Source organism: Poromitra crassiceps (genome assembly GCF_964638095.1).
Source record: "Poromitra crassiceps genome assembly, chromosome: 1".
NCBI lineage: Eukaryota > Metazoa > Chordata > Actinopteri > Beryciformes > Melamphaidae > Poromitra > Poromitra crassiceps.
In genome coordinates this window covers 78,339,232-78,363,313 of record NC_139623.1, presented here as the reverse complement: position 1 = coordinate 78,363,313, position 24,082 = coordinate 78,339,232, and the positions used below count along the sequence as shown (strand labels likewise).

General features: G+C 43.9%; 1 protein-coding gene across 2 annotated transcripts in view; it reads left to right on the top strand.

Moving 5' to 3' along the window:
- Positions 1–24,082, top strand: part of supt20 (SPT20 homolog, SAGA complex component) — a 51,472-nt gene that overhangs the window by 19,924 nt on the left and 7,466 nt on the right. For both annotated transcript variants that reach the window (XM_083649678.1, XM_083649677.1), the window contains exons 13-21: positions 5,859–6,028; positions 6,181–6,213; positions 6,336–6,450; positions 11,412–11,517; positions 12,055–12,210; positions 14,317–14,623; positions 17,225–17,340; positions 19,697–19,752; positions 21,316–21,426. In XM_083649678.1, the coding sequence (XP_083505804.1) occupies positions 5,859–6,028; positions 6,181–6,213; positions 6,336–6,450; positions 11,412–11,517; positions 12,055–12,210; positions 14,317–14,623; positions 17,225–17,340; positions 19,697–19,752; positions 21,316–21,426 (1,170 nt within the window). The remainder of the gene's footprint in view (positions 1–5,858; positions 6,029–6,180; positions 6,214–6,335; positions 6,451–11,411; positions 11,518–12,054; positions 12,211–14,316; positions 14,624–17,224; positions 17,341–19,696; positions 19,753–21,315; positions 21,427–24,082) is intronic.

The window sequence follows — 24,082 nt, the reverse complement described above, 5'->3', positions numbered from 1 at the left end:
ATGCTCTCTCATTCCTTCCTGAAGACTGAGAGGATACCTTGACAGTGTGTCTGCATCTGTGTTCATCTTTCCGGGCCTGTACTTTATATCAAAGTGAAAGTCAGCCAATTCACCGACCCATCTGTGCCCGACAGCATTGAGTCTGGCTGTGCTGAGAACATACGTTAGCGGATTGTTGTCCATGTACACTGTAAAGGTTGGTGCGTAGTACAGGTAGTCACGGAATTTGTCACAGATTGCCCACTTGAGTGCCAAGAACTCTAATTTTCCGGAGTGGAGATGGTAATTTCTCTCGGCAGGTGTTAGAGTTCTCGAGCCATAGGCGACCACACGCAGCTTGTTGTCTTGCCGTTGGTACAACACGGCACCAAGGCCCTCATTGGACGCATCGGTATGCAACACAAATGGGAGGTCAAAATTAGGAAAGGCCAAGATGGGAGGGTGAATCAGCATATCCACCAGTTTTTCCACCACACTCTGGTGCTCTGCTCTCCAGGTGATGGGCGTTTTGGTCGAAAGCTGTCCTCTGTCTCCTTTCTTGGCTCTACCTCTGTTTGTCTGAGGTTTGATGTTATTTTTGTCAGTCTCAGCAGGTTTATGTAGGAGCTCAAACAAGGGCCTCGCCAGCCGGGAAAAATCTTGGATATATGAGCGGTAATATCCAAGAAACCCCAGCAGCGAGTGGAGCTCTCCGACTGTGCGAGGTGTTCTTTCTTTCAAGGCCACAACAGCTTTCAAGTCCTCTGGATCGAGCTTGACCCCTTCTCCTGACACTAGACGGCCAAGGTAGCGCACCTCTTTCTTGAATAACTCGCACTTAGCTGGACGGAGTTTTATTCCGTGTGTTCTCATGCGACAGAGCACTTGTCTGAGATGTTTCAGGTGGTCTTCAAAGGTGACAGAGTAACAGAGCACGTCATCGAGGTAGGGTGCACAGCATTAATCTCTGATGTCTTCTAACACGCCCTCCATACATCGCTGAAATGCTGCAGGTGCGTTGGTTAATCCAAATGGAATCCGTATCCATTCATATAACCCCCACGGTGTACTGAAGGCTGTCAGGTGTCTGGACTCTTTGCTCACGAACGCTTGATCATACGCGCTTCCTTGATCAAGTATGGAGAACCATGTGTTGCCCCCCAAACTGTCAAGCAAGTCTTGGATTCATGGCAGTGGATGACGATCTGGGATGGTTTTCTGGTTGAGACCTCTGAAATCCACACACAGACGCAAACTCAGCCTCCTGTTGCTGCTCATCAAGATGTTCCAAAGTGACAGGAGGGTACCATTTTTCATTTGGGTGTGACTTTGTTGAGCTATCAACATCAGGTATCTCATCTGCACCACTAGATTGTCTAATCTGGGCGGAGCACAGTTGAGTGTCACTGGTAGCAGTGTTTGGTGAATGCTGGGGATTTGAACCAAATTGTACTGGCTTAGTGTCCATGATTTCCTCTATACAGCCTAAGATAGATCTTTGGGGCAGGAAAATGTCATGTTTTGTGGGATTGTGGACTGGGATCCTCACTGCTTTGGAGAAACCTGTGGGAACATCCACGAGTGCAGGAAACATGTCTAGTCCCTCTGGCAGAACACCCCACATGTCCGGTTCAAATACCATTGTCCCTCCCGCTGGCCAGGACCTGATATGACATTTCACTTGACAGATTTGACCACTTGGAATTGTGAGCCCTTTTTTTTCCAACTTTGACGGTGATGCTCAAAGACTCCGTTTTGGTGCTCAAAGACTCGGTTGGAGTCTCACTGACAACTGAGACGAGCGTTTCAGCTGTGTTTGGCTTGAGTTTCATTGTCTCTGCTAGTAAGTCACTTAAACTGACACTCCCTGGGTCTTCGAGACTTTCCAAGATGATCTCCTCGATCACGTTGAACCCAAGCAATAAGCCACTTACACAGCGCTGACTCACAAGCATGGGTGCCTGTATGGCTAAGCGTCCATATTTTGCACTTTTGATCTCGACCAGTATCTCTACCCACCCTTCAAAAGGTAGGTCAGTCCCATTTGCAGCAGTAACTCGGAGTGTGTTATCTGGAAGGAGATTGTCCAAGGACTGAATTGTCACATGTGGTAGGTGTGTTTCAATCCATGACTTTTCAAGGATGGTTACCTGTGCTCCACTATCGAGTAGCATATCAGTCTTCACACCATTAAGATAACATGTTAGCATGCATCTCCTACCAATCAGTTTTGCCTCACGACTTCCTCTTCTTACTCTAGGTTTTGTTGATGTTTTGCGACTGGTTAGAGTTTCATTTTCCAGACATGCTACTATGACAGGGGACTCTGGTTCGTTTGAGGTCACTGGTGGTCCCCCCCCAGCGGCCTCCTCCAGTTTCCCGAGGGCTTGCTCTTGAGTAGGCAGCCAACAGCTCTGTGACCCTCTTGGCCACACTTAAAGCAGTGGGTGCAGCTGACAATCCCTTCGGCTATGCATTTCTGGCATCTCCCCTTAGGCACTAGTGTTGGTTGTACATGTGTTGGTTGTACATGTGTTGGTTGGATGAGTCGTACAGGCTCTGGGCCGCTTACAGCAGGGTTGAGGGCTTTTTCCAGACTTTTCGTGAGGGCTGAGACTTGAGCTGTGAGTTCGTGGATAGCCATACGGTTGGCTGAAACTTCTGCTTGGGTCTGCAGAGCACTGGCTGGGGTCTCAGCTGGAGTCTGGGGTGTTTTTTGTTTCCCTCCCTGTTGTGTGGCATTAACCGTGACAGTTTTGTTTTTATTAGTCTGACCAAGGCGTGTCTGTCTCTCAACCTCCTCACTGACTGACTTTGTCATTATCTCTAAGATGAAATCTTCAGTGATGCTCATGTTGACTATGTGAGGTTTAAGGTCTCGCCTTACGTAAGTGTACTTTTCGTTTAAGCCCTGATACAATGAGTGAAGGAACACTCCTTGGACTAATTTACTGTCATACTGAAACTCAGATTCGCTCTGCTGTGAAGCGAACAGGACACGCTGTTTTAACCCCATTAAACGGTACATGAACTGGTGTGGCATTTCTTTATCCTGTTGTTTCGCATGGCTAAGCTCCTGAAACAATTCGGCACTACTTTTATCTCTTAAGTGTGCTCTGAGAAACCGTTTAAGCTCGGCTACAGTCAATCCATCTTTGGTACTTAGCACCAGGAGGGTGTGGTGCGGATAAATCCTGTCCTGTAGTTATAAAACCAGAGAGACACGTTGTTTGGCTTGTTTCAGCTTTGCCGCAGGATTTATTCTACCAACGGTACACAATATGTTTTTTTCACAGTATCATTTTCTTGATCATGACTTTAAACTAATGACATTGACAAATGACTTTGACTTGACTTGAGACTTTGACTTCAGAGATATAACCATGAATGCTCTATAACAGTTCAAAACACACAATGTAAATACTTGTCACTTTTCCATTCAATAAACCATTCGGTCTTATACTCATGAAAATACATTCAGTATTAATATAAACATTGTATCAAAAATTAATATCTATAATCTGTAATGTCTGTAATAGTTTCTATTTAAATTTTGAAATGTCCCTTTAAATAAAATATCAAAAATAATAAAGTACTTAGCAGTAAACTCTTCAATTAGATTCAATATAAAATAACATTCACACTCTAGAAAAAGAATACAAAAAGTGCAGTAATCCTGTCATCCCAACTAAACCCATAATGCATCCATCACAGTAACTTGTTAAAAGTACGGAATGCTCCTTTAACTCATTGAGTGCCAGCCACTTTTGGAGAACGGACGCTCCCAGTGCCAGAGTTTCAGAGCGTTTTCAGTGATTTCTCGAGGCCCACAGAATATTGTGTGATATTACTATGTAAACACCGAACACGCACAAAGAACGATGAGACTCTATTGTATCAGCAGCAAAAAAAAGTTTATTGATATCATTTTCCGTTCTTTAGTTATCAGCCAGAGAAGATAGGTCAAAAACAGCAAAAACAGGCGTTTCCATCTAGAAGCTGAGATATTGAGCCTATTGTGAAATGAAGCATTTCAAGCAAATCACTGACTCTGAAACTAATATTTTCTGACCTGAAACATCTGAACAGTAATTTCCTTCAATAAACAGCACCCACACCCCCCTCAACTCCAAACTCCTCCTCCGTGGGAGTGTCTCTGGTGGCTCTGCTCGCTGTGCTGGCTGCTGCGTGTGTCAGGCGAGTCTCTGCTGCCTGCTATGGCAGGCTCTGCTGCCTCACGGATCCACGTTCAGATGGCAGCCGCTCGTCGGGGGAGTCTGGATGGGGCTCGCGTTCGTCTGCGTTTCTGGGGTTTCGGTTGTGAGCTGGGATGAAGCTGCGTCCGATTATAGGCTTTCTGCTGCGCGTTTCAAAGTGCGCTGCACCCAGTCTTTTTTCGGAGCGCTCAGCCTTGTGCGCCGGCTCCCAGCGCGACACTGAAAAGCCAAACCATTCTCATGAGAATGGTTTGGCTTTGGTTTTATTTTCTGGCGGCTAATCGTGTGGAGAAGCTATGCAGCAGAGACAGAGACATTTGTGGGAGCGGATTGACTGCTGTTCGCAGCTAACGTTGGCTCCAGGCAGCCAGAGCAATCTGTGCATCTCTGGCTCATGCATCGGTTTCTCTTTCATCACGGGGCTTTTTCTGCTTTTTCTTCCTCAACTTTCTCTAATCTGGAGAGCACTGTCGCCACCTAATGGGTCCGTAAAATAGGTTATACACCTTCAATAGCTACAATATTTTTACAGGAGATGCACGAGGCTTTGATCCACGTCCCACCGTCAAAAAACGCAATTGACGACTTTAGTCGTCATTGGCACTGAACGTTACTTTTTGAATTGACGACTTTAGTCGTCATTGGCACTCAATGAGTTAATGAGCAAAGTCTCAGTGTGCACTTCAAGCAATTGTGTGTGAAACCTAACAGCTACTGTAGCAGCATCTAGCATGTAGCTCAGCACTAACTCCTCAGGTCCGCTTAGCTTAGTACATTAGCATTCAGTTCCTGACCAGACACAAACACAACACAGTCCCCACTACCACTACTTCGACTGGAACTGACACACTACCAAGACAAGCAACATGCTTAGCTACGAAATAACGTTGTGCTTTACATTTATGGAGGAATCTAAACCCAGCTGTAGTTATAAAACCAGAGAGACACGTTGTTTGGCTTGTTTCAGCTTTGCCGCAGGATTTATTCTACGGCGATGTCTCCGTGTAGTTTTGATGACCTCTCAAACGCTAGGCGCCCTCTAGTGACCTAATGAGTTACGTAAGCTAGATGACAGAAAGTAAAATGAAATGACAATTCCTTTGCTTATCAAACAAACAAAAATTAAGGGGTGTCTGTTTTTATGTTTTTAACTTCACATTCTAATAATGCAAATAACATTAACTTTATACTCAATGCATTGTTTGATCTCTTTTTAACCCATTTTATACTACTATTTATACTACTACTATAAGCTATAATTACGTTTTTACCCCATTACACATGCTTATAGGCTCAATGACGCTGGTTTGTTTTGGTATCGAAAATTGGTATCGATTGACAAGGGAGGTTTCGATACCCCTTAGTATCGATGCTTTCATTGATGCAATAATAATGCACAGATTTTTTGCATTTGTACTGAAAAATGCATTTTTTGCATTCCTAAAAAATGAGAACAAGATGCGCTTTAAGTGGATCCACACCATCAGACAGATTCCTTTCACTTGACCCGCTGTGATATTGTGCTGAATATTAAGCTGCAGTAGATGTGGAACAGGGCTCCAAATTTCATGCATGCTTCTGATTTTCTGAAACGAAAACATTAGGCTGTTGGGGATTTGTTCTGCATGTCCTAAAAAGCCCTTTTTGTTTTTGTTCGCACAGGAGGTTGTCGATGACTACACGTTTGAGTGTGAGGTGGGGGGCCAGGCCCAGAGGACCAAGGTGTCCATCTTCCAGGCTATGGGAGACCCACTGGTGTATGGCAAGATCTACTGTGCCAAAGAACCAAAAGCAGAGGAGGACAGCACAGACCTAAAGCTCATACACCCGCCGTAAGGAGAGAGACACTGTCTGTGTGTGTGTGTGTGTGTGTGTGTGTGTGTGTGTGTGTGTGTGTGTGTGTGTGTGTGTGTGTGTGTGTGTGCCTGCGTCCATGCTCAACTAAACTCTTGAGTTCACTGTATTTTTTCTCGCTCGTCGACAGGTTCCTCATAGGCTCAAAGATAGATGCAGACCGGTAAGTCACTTTGTTTGCATTTGTTTCGATTCGTGGCACTTCAATCTTATCACCAATATTATTAAGGGATATGCAATCTTTCAGAATATCGTGTATATTTTTTACATTTCTTTTTTTTATAGTTTTCTTACTCAGTACAAAGGAGTGTACGAGAGGGATGTAAAGTGTGAGGTGAAGATGTCCCATAACTCGGGCAGTGTGGGACAGGCGCCTCCCTCCCCCAGCAAAGATAACCAGGTGAGTCCGGCCTCACTTGGACCAGGATGTGAGTCCAGGTTGTGCTGCAAGACTTTTGCATAGCAGCGAATTCACTCCTCAACCCCAAGCTACAGAGCTGCTACGGACTCAGCCGAGATAGGGGGCCTGCAGCTCCCCATGTCTAATATCGCCAAGCTGCTGTTTTAGCTTGATGAAACAAAGATTGAAATGTTATTCTCTTTTATTAGTGCGTCAAAACTACAACATTTTCTCTCTCTGTGTTATCGCTAATCAACACGTCTACTGTCAAGTGGGTAGGCGTCGTCTCATTGCCACTACCTTGCAGTTATTGTCCCTGTTAGTATTGTTGATCTCAGTTAGCTCTTGGCTTTGCTAGTCAGTACAGACTGTGGACTATATTGTGTTAAAAGTTTAAAAATTAAAAGGACGCCGGCTCAAGTAGCCAGTTGGAAATGCCAAATTAATTAATTAATTATATAAAATAGCCCAATATTGTGTGACCAGTGATGTTGCCATAAGCTACAACTTAACACATTCACTGCCAGCCGTTTTTTCAATACTGTAGGTAGGTTCTGCCAAGGTTTTTTTTTGAGGATTCTGGCTCATCTTTCAAGAGCCGAGGATTCTTTTCTGCTAAGATTTTGTGAACACAAATTATCTCAAAAGAACTAATAGAATGTGTGCTTTCTCTGTCTAAAAGAGTTAGTTTGTAGAGTTAGTAGTTATGTAGGCATTAGCAGTAGAATACAGCATGGTTTCAGCGTCTGAAAATTTATGCTGAGATAAATGGCTTTTTGTGAAATTCGATAGAACAGTCACTTTAACCATTTATTTTTGGCGTAAGACGTCAGACATCTAAACAATAGTTTTGAACAGTAATTTCCTCCATAGCAGCAGGAAACCCCCCTCTCCTTCAAACTCCTCCCTCCGTGTGTGTTCTCCTCTCTCCGTGGCTGCAGCGGTACAAGTGAGGCTCTGCCTGTCTGTGCTGCCTGGCTGCTGGCGGCTGCTCTTTGGGCGAGTCTGCATGAGTCGTTTCGGTTGTGAGCTCAGCTGGAATGAAGCTGCGTGCGATTGTGGGCTTTCTGCTGGTGTTTCAAAGTGTGTTGCACGCATAATCTATTATGCAAATTTGCAATCCCCCACCGCCAGCTCCCAGCGCGATAATGCGCGAAAGCGAAAGCGTTTTCGCCAATCCATTTTACAGTATGAGAATGGTTTCCTCGCGCGTTCCCCTGCAGTTTTGGCTCTGCTTTTTCTAGTCTGGAGAGCACTGTCGCCACTTAGTGGGTCGGTGGAATGGGTTGTACACGTTCGGTGGCTCCCATATTTTTATAGGAGACGTGGGGGGCGTTGATCCACGTCCCACCGTCACCGTTTTTTTTTTTTTGACGACTTGACTCGTCAATGGCAGTCAACCGTTGGATTTTTTTTGACGAGTCAACTCGCCAATGGCAGTGAACGTGTTAAATATAGACTTAAATATTATATATTTTTGCCCCGCTGTTATGTTGAGTGGTTGGGGGGGGAAAAAAGAAAAAAATGTAACTGCCATGCGCACACTGCAGCTGTGCAGCATCCCGCAGGCCGCAGCCGACAGCGCTCTGCAGCCGACAGCGCTTTGGCTTGACACAAGAGACCGAAATGTCAATGCAGACATCCCTCGGCCAGTTCTTTTTATGTAATGATGGTCCAGAACAAGATCCAACCAGCCATGAGAAGCCGCCACAGCAAGGAAAAGTTAGGTTGATAAGAATCGCAAGTTGGCTTTGCACATGTAGCGGAGCGCTGATCATGAAGAAACTGCCGCAAGCGTATTGCGAGAATGCGCGCAGCGACAGAGAGGTAATCTGCAAGTTGTAAAGCTTATTATTATGTCCGTTAATTTAGCCACTAATGTCAACATCATTTCAGCATAAATAACGAACCTCAATTGATTGGCCATGGAGTATTTAATGGGCAGCTTTCATTTATTTGTCTGAACGACTTTATGGAGCATCATGTCAAAGCTCACAACACGCAACAAGGGATTTCGTTCTCAGATGTAGGCTACAGGTAACACAAGGCTAATATTCTTACCTTTGCCCTTCAGTTTAAAGTAAAGCAAATATTCTCATGTTGTGAAGTAGGCTATAAGTCCGTTCTGAAAGCGAGTTGGATGCCCGCGTGTCAACCAGCTGCAGTCGTCATCGTTGTCAATATAGACCCGCTTCAGAAAATATAGGCTATAAAGTTTGACTGACTGCACGTCTCATCTCTGGCTTGTTGCAGGTAGGCAACTTCTTAATTTAGATTATCTTTCAAGTTATTTAATTTCACGTTCTTGGATGCAAAGAGACATTTAATGTAGGCCCGCCAGTGTCTTTCTTTAGGCTTAATTAAACGGGAATATATGACAAACTCAGTTCACAAAGTTTGTGATGAGTTCATTCACTATAATAAAATACATTTGTTGGACGATAATAGGATGGATAATAGCTTTTGTGTGTTGTGTTTTATTGTTTAATCTTAATGGGTCTGCAAACCCCAACGAATTAATTAATTAAATAAGGAGCGGTGTGCAGCTCGCTCCCTTTGCACTCGCAAGCGCACACCGCAGTGAATGGTTAGATAATTAATTATTTGGAAATCAAAAAATTATTTAAAATTAAGATTTCGTTTGCTAAAAATTATACAATAATATGTTATGTATTTAAGAAATGATTAGGCTACATCTATCTTTTTTCAATAGGCTACATTTTGACTGGGCCGGTAAATATTCTATAAGGCGGGAATTCTGGAATGTCGCCGGCTCCATTGGCCGGCCAGAAAAAAATCCTAGCGGAATCCCTGTTATAGAGTACCACATAGGGCTGCACGATATGAGGAAAAGATGCGATGTGCGATAACACTGTTCAATATTGCGATGACGATATGATCGGCGATAAAAAAAAAACTAACCATAAATAAACAAATATTAAAGGGTAGGCTATATATTAGCTACAGTAGCATGTCTTTCTGCTTTAAAAGATACACAGCTAACATAGACCCCAAACATTGAATAGCCTATGTCTATTAAATAAAGAAATTTATCAATTATTTATATTCAAACATGCTTTTATTGAACATATTGCACTTAAATAGGGGCGCACAAGGCTCAAACTCAGAAAATCTCTACATTCAAGAAATGTTAGCTTCCCCTGTCAGGTGAAAAGAAGCGGCTGGCTAACTGCCCATGTCTCGGAGGAAGCATGGAGCCAGTTTCGGCTCTCCCCAGATCGGCAGAGGGTGGAGCAGCAACCAGGAGGGGGGTGGGGGGGGGGGGCTGAATAAATTTTAAACGCCGTGGCCTGAAGTAAAAAAAATTTTTTTTTTCTACAGTTGAATGTTGGAGCTTCACTGCAGAATAATATATGTGATTAGGGTTGCGAGGGTGCGATGTCAACCAAATAGCCACTGCGGTGTTATTTATGAATTACTTAATTGATTAGATTATTTGTTTATTTAGACGGGACAGTGCAAAATTAATGGACACAAAGAACATAATCAGAGTGTAAAAATTGCCGGATTTAGCACGAGACTCGAGCACGAGGCTCGAACACGTTGCACATGGCACGAGGCTAATTTCCATCCGTAGTCCCCAAAACAAACAGGACATACGTGGACATACCTACATACAATACAATACACACAAACAATACATACTGTACATACATATGCAGCCGGCAGTAATGGTTTCTAAATATACTCAGATTTGCAACATGAAACATGAAACATTATTACTGTTTTGAACGAGTAACAAGGCACACTTCAATATTATACAGGTACAATCCATTTGTTGAAAAAAGTACAGGGATTAGAGTCCGAAACTACTCCAATACTGACGGCTGGGTTAAAAAAAAAAGGGGGGGGGGGTGTTAGTTAGGGCAGCGGGAGCTGATAGAGACGGTCGGACAGCTGATCTCTGCATGAGAGACACCAGTGGATAGGCTACTACTACAGCACAGTCAAGCGGCTGAAGCAGGCTATCACAACCAGCAACATTGAAAGGCACAAAACAAGTAACGTTAACGATACAGATCCTGGCCAACAACGTGTGTGTTGCTGACAGAAAACAGGCAGAATTACTGGCGGATAACGTTAGTTATCGCGTGGCTTTTGAACCTAACATTACGTTATTGGAGAGCGAGAAACACAGCAGCATGGATCTAATGGAAGTGACTTCATGGAAACAGGCGAGTTGAATTCACAGTTGAAGACTGGTTCATTACTCACATTGGGTTGAAAACAGAAAAGAATGTGAAAGTATCGTCTTTTTCAACATTTTCACAACACAAATGACTTCTGCTCCTCATCTAGTCCACCTCCCCGCCGCTCTACCATGCTTCTCTGAACTGCACCTGGGGATAGGGTGCGCTTGTTCAACAACGCCTGCACCCCCCCCCCCCCCCCCGAGCGTCACGTTGAGTGGAGTTGGCCTTTTTTAATGATTAAATCTGCAAATTTGTAATTCAAACGGGTAATTAATCACGATGGTCCGCTGTAGAAGGCTCAGAGGTCCGCCTCCCCTCCACTCTACTGCTTCTCTAACATACTAGGGTGCGCTTGTTTAACATCGCCCGCACATCCCCGGCGCATCACGTTGAGCAGTTTGCCTTTTTTATTATTCAATCTGCAAATGTTTAATTCAATCAGGTAATTAAAATCAAATAAAAAACGATTGTCGAATGTAGAACGTTCAGTGGTCGATGGAGGTTAGCAACCATAATGTGCAGAGTAAAATCCCATAGCTTTTTCCCCTTACAAACCAACATGGCGGCGATTTGCGGTACTCTATAAGAAAACTAACTGGATGATATGTGTTTCCCCTGGCACCCTGAACTAGCAATTGCCTCTGCTGTTGTGGTTTTTCTAATCAGTGTTGGTAAAGAAATGTACATTTTAGCATGATTGATACGGTGTGTCGGTGGGTAACAGATTGGTTTTATTGTCATCTGCAGGGTGATGGTTTTTCTGCACTAGTCCAGACGTCTGTGTTGGGGAAAGGGGTGAAGCACCGGCCCCCTCCAATCAAGCTGCCTTCAGGATCGGGCAGCAGCTCCTCAGGTAGAACTGCTGCATGGCTCTCTGAACGCCCCATCTGTACATGTTCATCTCTGCTGATCTGAAGAGAAGAAATCCAGCTCAGGCAATATGCAGCGACCCTGCATAACTCTCCAGACAGCGTTGGCATTGTGGTAGAAAACAGACAGAAACAGAGACAGGGGAATTTGATATAATTCACCTCATGCTTGACCCAAAGGAAAAATCCACCCTAAAACACTTTTAAGCTGTTGGAGAAACAGCTGTTGGTAATGTAACTTTCATTTCTGGTCCTATTTTGTTGTTGTTTTGTGGTGTATTTTTCTTATTAAATAGCTAAATGTAGTAACATGTCTAGATATTTCACCGAAACGTAGAACTTTAGATGCCATTACAAGGCAAACATTTCATAGCACATTCACATATACAAGCTTCAGTGTGAATTTCCTCCCAAACCGAATTGACCCAGATGCCAGATCAGCATACTGTAATATTCCTGCGGTAGTGTCTGTCTGTGTGAAATGCGAACAAGAAGTGTCTCAACTCCTCTCTGCTCATCAGGTAATCCATATAGCTCCCAAACCACCAGTGGTCTACTCAAGTGTCCTACGCCCCCTCCAGCCAAAAGCCAGTCTCTGAACAGGAAGCACTCCCTGGAGCTGGGCCAGGTGGGCCTGCTGTCCCCGGCCTCCCTCTCAGCCATGGGCTCCACGCAGAGTAAGTACAGCCAGCTGCTTAGCACGCAGAGTAAGTACTGCCAGCTGCTTAGCACGCAGAGTAAGTACAGCCAGCTGTTTAGCACGCAGAGTAAATACAGCCAGCTGTTTACCACGCAGAGTAAGTACAGCCAGCTGCTTAGCACGCAGAGTAAGTACTGCCAGCTGCTTAGTACAGCCAGCTGCTTACCACGCAGAGTGAGTACAGCCAGCTGCTTACCACGCAGAGTGAGTACTGCCAGCTGCTTAGCACGCAGAGTAAGTACAGCCAGCTGTTTACCACGCAGAGTAAGTACAGCCAGCTGCTTAGCACGCAGAGTAAGTACAGCCAGCTGTTTACCACGCAGAGTAAGTACAGCCAGCTGCTTACCACGCAGAGTGAGTACAGCCAGCTGCTTACCACGCAGAGTGAGTACAGCCAGCTGTTTACCACGCAGAGGGAGTACAGCCAGCTGCTTACCACGCAGAGTAAGTACAGCCAGCTGTTTACCACGCAGAGTAAGTACAGCCAGCTGCTTACCACGCAGAGTAAGTACAGCCAGCTGCTTACCACGCAGAGTAAGTACAGCCAGCTGCTTACCACGCAGACTGAGTACAGCCAGCTGCTTACCACGCAGACGAAGTACAGCCAGCTGCTTACCACGCAGAGTGAGTACAGCCAGCTGCTTAGCACGTAGAGTGAGCACAGCCAGTGCTTACCACGCAGAGTGAGTACAGCCAGCTGCTTAGTATAGCCAGCTGCTTACCATGCAGAGTAAGTACAGCCAGCTGCTTAGTACAGCCAGCTGCTTAACATGCAGACTGAGTACAGCCAGCTGCTTACCATGCAGAGTGAGTACAGCCAGCTGCTTACCATGCAGAATAAGTACAGCCAGCTGCTTACCACGCAGAGTGAGTACAGCCAGCTGCTTACCACGCAGAGTAAGTACAGCCAGCTGCTTACCATGCAGAGTGAGTACAGCCAGCTGCTTACCATGCAGAGTGAGTACAGCCAGCTGCTTACCACGCAGAGTAAGTACAGCCAGCTGCTTACCATGCAGAGTGAGTACAGCCAGCTGCTTACCACGCAGAGTAAGTACAGCCAGCTGCTTACCATGCAGAGTGAGTACAGCCAGCTGCTTACCACGCAGAGTAAGTACAGCCAGCTGCTTACCATGCAGAGTGAGTACAGCCAGCTGCTTACCACGCAGAGTAGGTACAGCCAGCTGCTTACCATGCAGAGTGAGTACAGCCAGCTGCTTACCACGCAGAGTAAGTACAGCCAGCTGCTTACCATGCAGAGTGAGTACAGCCAGCTGCTTACCACGCAGAGTAAGTACAGCCAGCTGCTTACCATGCAGAGTGAGTACAGCCAGCTGTTTAGTACAGCCAGCTGCTTACCACTAACGGCTTGACTCATTGCTTTCCTCAGGTGCCCTCACAGCGCTAAGGATGAGTTGTATTGGAACGTCTTGCATCAGCTCTTCAAGGCTCCTAAGTTTCCCATATCTGGAACTTCTCTTGACAAATTGTGGAAAATGACTTAAATGACTGTGACAATGTCCAGGTTTTTAAAAGAAATGTGGAAAACAAAAGACATGAAAGTGTGATGAAATGTCTGGAAACTGAACCAATGCACGGCCAGTTGCACCACAAGCACTTTTATCTGTGGTATTTCGTTCATCCCAACTAAAACCAGCTGTTGAGCAAATTGTCCGTTTGAATCGCATTGCACTTTATTTTGCCCAAAGGCTGCACTGAAGAACACTGTTGTTTTGTCAGCTAAAAGGTTGACATTTTGGCTTGACTTATGAGCTTCATAGTTTAATTTCAAAATTGTATTCGAGGATAAACCTTTGTCGAGGAGGTCCTAAAAAATAGTCAAATTACATTGTGAGGATTTGAAAGCCGCCTCCTGAACGCCAACTGTGTGTGAGAGCGAGATATTTTTAGCAATGAATAAATAATATGTTCTAAGATAAAAGCTGGATTCCTGGAACACTGTTTGGAGCTACAATGAAACAAAAATGAAATGGAAAAACAAAGGATTCCTCTAGCAATAAACTTTCTGTGTACTGTTTAATGTGTCTGTCTCTGTTCTAACCCACTTCCACCTCCACCTCTGCAGGATCGGGGACCCCCAAGCCATCCACCCCCACCAACACGCCCTGCTCCACCCCGCACCCATCCGACTCCCTCAGCGCTCCCCTCTCTGTGACCCCCACCCCTTCGGACCCCCCCATGGTGCAGACCCAATCGCAACCCACCCTCCTCGCCCCCTTTGCCCAGCAGCAGCTGGCTCTAGGCCAGCCCTTACCCGTCATGACCATCCCCCTGCCCCCCATGGGTACATCCATCACCACGGGCACCACCTCGTCGCAGGTCATGGCCAACCCCGCGGGCCTCAACTTCATCAATGTGGTGGGATCTGTGTGGTAAGTTATCCACCATAATCCTTTAGTGCCACTTACAGTATCCTGTGTAGGAACGGGATGATACCCTTATCTCACAATATGATTTGGTACGCGATAGAGGGTTCAGGATTCCATACATACTGTATATGACGGGGGTGGCCAAACTACGGCCGCGCGGTTCAACTGCGGCCAGCTGCCCATTTTTAAGTGGCCCGCCATGAATATAGCAATTTTTTGTGTGTGTGTGTGCTAAAAACGTTTTTCCGTTTTACAGTTTAAAACGGAAAAATGAGAAAATGGAAACAGAAAAAAAACGGGGGGGGAACTGAAATGGAAAAACAAAACATATTTCGTTTTTTCCATTTAAAACCATTGAAAATGGGTTATACATGAGTACCCTGACCTGGCCTTTTTTTTTTTTTTTTTTTACATTTTTAATACTGAATGTTGGTGAAATTATCTCTGTCTTAACCTGTTGGCACAGGAAAAGAAAATTTGAAAACACAGAAATACCCATGTTAATAGGTGAGCACATCAATAAACTATGTGTCATATATTTATTTAGGTAGTAATTACATTTTTGATGGCACAAGGGTTTTCTCATTTTTCTCATTTTTCCTCCGCTTTAAGTGTAAACAGGTTGAAAACTGGGCTCTATACCACGAATGTTCTATAAGAAGATCCAGGATCTGAAACCAGATCAGCTCGATTGTAGTTAACTTGTACTACGAACCTCGTTTGCCACTCGTTAACTCGAAACAGGTTTTTCTAATCAAGCTGAGAGCTCGTGCACATGAAAATGCCCGTGCACTGGAGCTCGTGACCGCAAAAGAGGCGTGGTTTTTAACAACTGCCAATCACAATGCAATATTGACTGCTCCAACTCTGACAGGGCCAGACACGCCTATTTCCTCATTGAATGAAACCGCAAATAAAAATCTGCGTTGGATATTATTAGTCTGTTCCCGAATGACTGTCTAAAGTGACCACTTTTATCCACACCAGTAATTTCTTTGAAGAGCGGTTTCTACCTCCACGTAGGCTATCTACAGCAGCTCAATTCACCCTCTCAATAAACTCAAAACCGGCATGTCTTTTGTGGAAGCAATGTGTAATCTATCTCAGTCCAAAATCCGTATGTATAGACCATTTAGGCTCAATGAATAATAATGATCTCATGATGTGTTTAGTCGCACTGATTGAATAATTCCTATAGGCTAATCAATAAAAAAAAGAATGATAATAAAATAAAAAAATGCTTCTGAACTGAATCGACACGGTACGTGCGGGCATAGATTTCATTTATAAAAAATAGCCTATTTTGTGGTCACATATATAGGCTATTGTCAGCAGAGTCGCATATCTCCATATTTCATATAATGATGCTGGAAATATGAAGTTCAATCACATCATACAGGCCAAAAGCAACACAGTTGCAGCTGCAAAATGCAGGAGTAGCCTAGATATGAATCATCTTAATATGGGATCGCCTGTGTGCAAGTGATCCCATATTAAATTGCTTAGATGTAGTAGGCTATTCTAGCATGTAGGCTATGACCATTTCAATTCCAACCCAACGTCAGTCTCAGCTCCGTGGCGCACACGGCACCGTGCGCTTTGGAGACGTTTATGTAACCTTTTTATGCCGGTTTAGTGATATTTCGCCACTCACTATTCAGCTGCAATCAATCAGCGGGGTCAAACAACGTATCTAGGCTACTTGAGAGCACAAAAATGAATATATAAAAACATATTCCAAAGTGGTAAGTAGGGCTTAATTAAAATGTAGCCTGCAACAAGTGCAAGGCTTTAGTCCTTGATTAATTCAACATTACAATTCGTGCTCCTTCCTCGATGGGAAACTCGTCCAGAAAGGGGTTGGCCATTTTTCCAAACTGCTGATTCGATTGGTTCGTGGGCGGTGTATTTAAAGTCTAATCTTATCCTTGCAACTTAACCTGCTGCGGACCAGGTTAAGTGTGAAGCATAAGTTGCTATGGAAATTTATGTCGGTAAGAAGTTACCTCGCTAAACCACTAATCGAGCTTCGTGGTACAGGGCTCTGCTGTGCTAAATATTGTTTAGCCCGCGACTCCTTATATTTTTCTGTATGCAGCCCACAACCAAAAATGTTTGGCCACCCCTGATATGATATTGATATGATGTAGTCAGACTGTCCACTAGAATTATGTTTATTTCTGAGCCACAAGTCTTTCTAGCAATGGTGTTGGCTTGCCAGAATATAAACATTTTAAAAATGTCATTACAAAGTGCCAATAATATAATTTGCATAGAGAGCTCGAAATTGTGATGGTCTAGTCATCTACAACACTAAAATGGAGCTAATGTCACGATTCATTTTTCTGCCCCACGATACGTATTGTAATAACAGCGTGCAATATAATAGCACGCTGAGGAAGGGCTGCTGCCCGAAACATCCATCCCCCTGTGGCAATAAACATTTGTCAACTTGGAGTGCTGTCCTTCTCGTTTGATTTAGGCAACATTTTTGTATTGCGATATATTGAATTTCAACATATTTGAGGCCATTTATCACAACAGTATGAAGTCCTGCAGTCATATGTTAATGTTTCTCATGAGGACCTGTCTGTGTGTGTGCAGCAGTCCCCAGACCCTGATGAGTGGCTCCAATCCTATGCTGGGCCCAGGGCTTAACCTGAGTGGTATCCTGCCACCTGGAGGGCTGATGCCCACCATGCAGTCCACAGCACAGACCGGTAAGACATCTCAATTTGCACGTCCCCCTTATCCATTAGGGAAAGTATACATGGTTCCTATGGGCCTTTAAAATACAGTAAATTAATATTTAAAAAGAATCTTAAAGTTTAACACTGTAAAGTATCTGTATTTGTTTTTGTTTTCTGTTTCTTTTTTTTTCTCGATGTAATTTTAGCTATCTTATTTGTTAGTTCATTATGTATTTTGTGTTGAGTACTGACATTTAATAATTTTGCACTTGCAATTGTACTAATTTGTTTGTATGTTTGGACCCCAGGAAGACTAGCTGGTTGCTATGGCACCAGCTAATGGGGATCCTTAATAAAATCAAATCAAATCAAATCAAAATCATTGAACGATTCTGGATTTGTGAAAATTCAAACAAGGCCATAAAAATTTAACACAAATGGATGAACTTGAAAATACTTCAATTGTTATTAAATTATAGAGCAATAATTCAGCATATGACAGGCAGACACAAACATGCTACAGGGCAGCAGGGCGGTGTAGTGAGTAGGATGCCTGTCCTTAAAATGGACTACACAGGTTCAAGCCCCCATGTTGACGAGCATCCACCTTTCTGAAATGCCCTTGAGCAAGAAACTGAAACCCTACCAGCTCCAGGATTACTCTGCTATAGCTGACCCTGACCTCTGACCTCAGGAGTACTCTGCTGTAGCTGACCCTGACCTCTGACCTCAGGAGTACTCTGCTATAGCTGACCCTGACCTCAGGAGTACTCTGCTGTAGCTGACCCTGACCTCTAACCTCAGGAGTACTCTGCTGTAGCTGACCCTGACCTCTAACCTCAGGAGTACTCTGCTGTAGCTGACCCTGACCTCTGACTTCAGGAGTACTCTGCTGTAGCTGACCCTGACCTCTGACCTCAGGAGTACTCTGCTGTAGCTGACCCTGACCTCTAACCTCAGGAGTACTCTGCTGTAGCTGACCCTGACCTCTAACCTCAGGAGTACTCTGCTGTAGCTGACCCTGACCTCTAACCTCAGGAGTACTCTGCTGTAGCTGACCCTGACCTCTAACCTCAGGAGTACTCTGCTGTAGCTGACCCTGACCTCTAACCTCAGGAGTACTCTGCTGTAGCTGACCCTGACCTCCTTTTTGCATCGCATTATGCACCGATTTCGTGTAAGGGGTAGGATCAATCTTTTGCAGCCCGTCTGGAGCAGATAAGGGATCATTATTTTGCTCAAGAACACTTCAACAGGGATGAACACACATTAGCTGCAGGAATCAACCTGCCAACTTTACACTTGAGAGAGACACACAGTCTACCTATAGGCCCTTTTCACAGTAGCCATTTTGAGGTGGTAGAGCAGGAAGTAAAGCAGGTGTAACCAGTGAAATTAAAGAGGGCCCTGGCACTGGAACAACACCTACATGGAATGGAACCATCATTAATGGTTTTGGTTACACCTACTTTACTTTCTGCTTTACCACCTCAAAACGTCGCTGTGAAAAGGGTCTATAATAGAGATTCGTGGACGAGCTTTAATGCCATCCTAATCCGCATGTATAAACCATCCGCCCACCATCCATCCGAGCAAATTATTTCCTACTATTTATAGATCTGTGCCCACTGTGCAGTGTGCACCCAACATTTCACACCCGTATAATGCCTTTTAAATCAAGCAACGAGTCTCGCATTGGGGAGACGAACTTACTGTTTCTGCTGCTGTCCGTGCGATCGGTCCAGGTAAACTTCCACGCTGTTGCAGTCAGATTACATGTCCAGCACTTCGCTCGCCCTCATGTAGCCTACTAAGCTACTACTGGATAGCCTACTGGATAGCTGTAGCTGTAACTTTAGATCAAGACTGGATTGGCTTCATTGTACATGTCTTCTCTGCCATCAGCGGGGACTCCTGTTTGACGTTCTGGTGACATTATTCACCTTATATGGACCAAGAATGCGAGGCATCCCATCGACATTTACCTGCATGGCTATTTTTTACCACTGCCTTGGTCCTTTGGGGTCCTTTGCTTGATCCCAACATAGTCAGCTAATAAAGTGCCTGATGAAAAATGAAGCTTAAAATACGTTCATAGACTAGAGAATGTAATTAATATTAATTTCCCTCATCAGTGATACATCATTTCACCCGCCCGCAACACATCCGCTATTAATCAGAATGTTTATTTTTATGATCCGCCCCTCCCAGACGGCGGGATATCCGCGGTCAGCATAGTTATAACTGCAGCCCACGCATCTCTAGTCTATAAACACCAGTCAACCATGCTGACCACTTGGGGCTATAGTTAAGAAAATTAGCACTCATTGGAAAGTGTTGTTCCCATGTGCACTGTTCAATTATATAATTGTGACGTGTGTTTTAGGCAGTCCGTTTGGCCTGAACAGCAGTGCTGCGTTGAGACCACTGAACCTGTTGCAGGTATGACACCAGTTAGGCTGTAATATTGTTGGTGGCATGCATTGAATCTGTTGTTTGGCATAGAAGCCTCTGTCCTGAACCTGTGTTTGAATACTCTCGACTTCCTGTCTAGTCCTCACATCTTTCCCTGCATTCCCTACATTTAGTAAATGTCTTTATTAAAGCTGCTTCTAGGTCAATTATTTTGGGATGTGTTGTCCTGATGGTAAGGCCGGATATATTTTAGTTCAGGACAACCCTGACCGCATACTAACTCAAAATCAAGCATTTTTACTGTATCATTTTAGAGAATTTCATTTGTACCTTCAAATGGCTTCCTTTCTAAAACTTGGGGTGTTGTGAAAACGCATTGCTCCATCATTTCTGACAATATCTTAAATATTTGTGTTCAGGATAAGCCTGACTTAAGCCTGACTATACACTAACCCAAAATTCAAATGTAGGCTATGCATGACAGTATGAGTAAGCATGATCAGTCCGATCATGCTTACTGTCGGGCGTCGTCACCCCCCAAAGGCCCATTCTGAGGCAGCGAAACCCCTGCTTACTGTCAGCAGTAATACCATGAGCTGCAAAGGATCACTAGCAAAAGGCTTTGCTTCGAATCTGCTCTGTCCATCTTATTTGCAGATGATACCAACATTGTTGTCGCACATTCAGACTTTGGTTCCCTGATCAGAGAGGCCAATACAATTTTAGCATACACCTCAACCTTGGTTCCAGTAGACCCTTCTCACGGGGGCCATTTTGGGTCGAAAAGGCAGGGTAAACACAGGTGCAAGCAAAACACTAATGAGGCTTTCCCACTTCCATGATTGGAATTTGGAATTTTCTTCTTTACTTTCATTTCTTTTCTCGTTAAATCTTAATTTTATTTCATACTTGCTGATTTTGTTTCTACTTATGATGTTATAGTTACTCACAAGTAGAGGCCTTGTATAGGCCCTTGTGGGTCTCTTGCCTCTACTTTGCACATTTCTTTTTTTTTGTTATCTTGGTAACTTTCAGTATTTCTGTATGTTTTAATATGTGCTAAAAAAAATAAGGCTTTGCTTCAGTGAGGCCAAGGAAAAGTATCAGAGGTAGGAAAAGGGAACTGAACACAGCCAGGCACGGTTTGATGAATGATGAATTATTGTTGTACCGTCCCCTTTGTCGTCCCCCCACACATGATTGGTGCCTGGCTCAAAGTTCAAATTGTTTAAACTTTGACCTACTGAACGCTCTACCTCGCGATGAGAGAATAGAAGATCGCTTATCATGTGAAGGCAGCTTTAGTTGTATTATTCTGATAGTGGTAAATGGACTACCTACCCTGTGTTGTGTGATTGCTCTGATAATTCTCCCCCCTACTCTTGTCCCTCTTTCCCTCTGCCTCTCCTCTCTCAAACCCATCCTTCATCCCCTTTCTCTCCCTCTCTGTTACTCCCCCCACTTTCCGTTTGTTGGTGCGTGTGTGTGCGTTTGTTTGTTTGTGTGTTTGTGTGTGTGTGTGTGCGTTTGTTTGTTTGTGTGTTTGTGTGTGTGTGTGTGCTTGCATGCGTGCGTCGTTGACATCTCCAGATCCCCACTGGTCCTCTCATCTTCAACTCTCTGCAACAGCAGCAGCTGTCTCAGTTTTCCCCACAGCAGAGTCAGTCAGCCACTTCCAGCCCTCAGCAGCAGGGGGAAACGGTGAGACACACAATCACACATAAGTAAAAAAAAAACAGTGTATGGTAAAAACACAGGCTTGCACGTTCACACACACACACACACACACACACACACACACACACACACGTGCACACATTTATCTAGTGGGGGCAAGAATAATTCTATCTGTTTTTTTTCCCAGAACACAAATTTAATAGGGTCTATGTTTACAGTGACTGACATTTGTCTTCATAAAATATAGTGTGAGTGGCAGAACCCTTATGAGAGCTACAGTTATGACCACAACAGGGACAGGGTATGTTGAACCAGAATCAGAACCACATTTGACCCCTCTATATCTTATCTTGTACAGTGCCAGTGTATTTGTATTTGTATTTATTTAGCGCATATTAAAATAATCGGCATACAAAGACACCATCAAATGCAATTTAAATAAAAGAAAACATGCAAGGAGATTCCAAAAAGCCCTCAAGGGGCTTGACAAGACAAAATATCTTAGAGGCAAAAAAAAAGCTTAAAAACATAAATCAGAACACCCACACACACACACACACACACACACACACACACACACATAAGGACATCACAGTACAGAGATTAAAGCCCCATTCAGTAAGTTTTCCAACTGCGCCCTCTGCGTGCATTAGTATGTACAGTACATGTTGTGACATCGGGTACTCACCACGTGATGAAATAATAATCCATAGTTCCGTGAAACATCATTTTTGTAGCAAATCCGAATTGAGTTACTTCCTTGCTTTCATGCAGACAGCGCTTACGCTGTACAGCGCATGCGCACATCCTTTTCTTTTTTCTATTTTATTGACACTGGACGCTGACGGCAAACTGCTTAGTCCCAGTGCTGGCCAATGGAGGGCGGTGTGGGATAAATAAAGCCGAGAGTCTCCCTATTACAAGTCAATCTACCATGTCCTAAGACTAAAAAGATCTTATATTACAGTAAAAAATGTCAAAAATCTTACTGATTGGGGCTTTAAAACAAACAAAATAAGTAAAATGTTAGCAAAAAACAAAACAAAAAAGACAGAAATGCAAGTGGCAATTAATGTTGGGCTATTTATATAGCAACATATTTTTTGTATATTTTTTTAGCAACCTTCAGCAGTGTTGTAGTCAAGTCACTATATCTCGAGTCTGGAGTCCCCAGTGTTTGAGTCCAAGTCCGAGTCACCAAAGAAGAGTCTGAGCTGAGTCCTCATTACCTGAGTCGAGTCAGAGTCATTTTTTTTAGGTCACAAAGGCCATTGGGTGAAATAAGAGGATTATGGATTCTACAAAACTTGACTTTCCAATAAGAAAAACTGAAAAAAAGAATGCCATGAAAAACATAAATGATTCACTAAAGGCTCATTTACAGTATACTCTATTTTCATACGGAAATAAATGTGTCCGTTTCAAACGGTGTAATCGTCACTGCCCACATACTTCCATGCGTCTTTCACGTTGGTATCATGTTAAGCAATACATTCACCAGTGGGCAGTAGAGAGTCAAATGTGTGTGTGAGAGTGTGTGTGTGTGTGTGGTTCTGCATTTCAAGCTTTCAGAGGACGGACAGAATTTCGCACGGACAGAAGGAGTATAATTGGGCCTTTATTTAACAAATGAGAGAAGGAATACATGCGCATGGCAGAGTAGAAGCTCTACCATGAAGGGTATAAAACAATTTCTAAAGTGTTAGAAGTTCAAAGACACAGTACACTCCATCATGAGGAATTTGACTGTGGGAAACTCTGCTGATCGTCCAACCAAACCGGCAAGAACTGACATATCCAACAAGACACTGCAGGAGGACAAGTTGATACTGACATATCCAACAAGACACTGCAGGAGGACAAGTTGATACTGACATATCCAAGAAGACACTGCAGGAGGACAAGTTGATACTGACATATCCAAGAAGACACTGCAGGAGGACAAGTTGATACTGACATATCCAAGAAGACACTGTAGGAGGACAAGTTGATACTGACATATCCAAGAAGACACTGTAGGAGGACAAGTTGATACTGACATATCCAAGAAGACACTGTAGGAGGACAAGTTGATACTGACATATCCAAGAAGACACTGCAGAGGCACACGTTGATACTGACATATCCAAGAAGACACTGCAGGAGGACAAGTTGATACTGACATATCCAAGAAGACACTGCAGGAGGACAAGTTGATACTGACATATCCAAGAAGACACTGCAGGAGGACAAGTTGATACTGACATATCCAAGAAGACACTGCAGGAGGACAAGTTGATACTGACATATCCAAGAAGACACTGCAGGAGAAGGACAAGTTGATACTGACATATCCAAGAAGACACTGCAGGAGAAGGACAAGTTGATACTGACATATCCAAGAAGACACTGCAGGAGAAGGACAAGTTGATACTGACATATCCAAGAAGACACTGCAGGAGAAGGACAAGTTGATACTGACATATCCAAGAAGACACTGTAGGAGGACAAGTTGATACTGACATATCCAAGAAGACACTGCAGGAGAAGGACAAGTTGATACTACTGACATATCCAAGAAGACACTGCAGGAGAAGGACAAGTCGATACTGACATATCCAAGAAGACACTGCAGGACAAGGACAAGTTGATACTGACATATCCAAGAAGACACTGCAGGAGGACAAGTTGATACTGACAT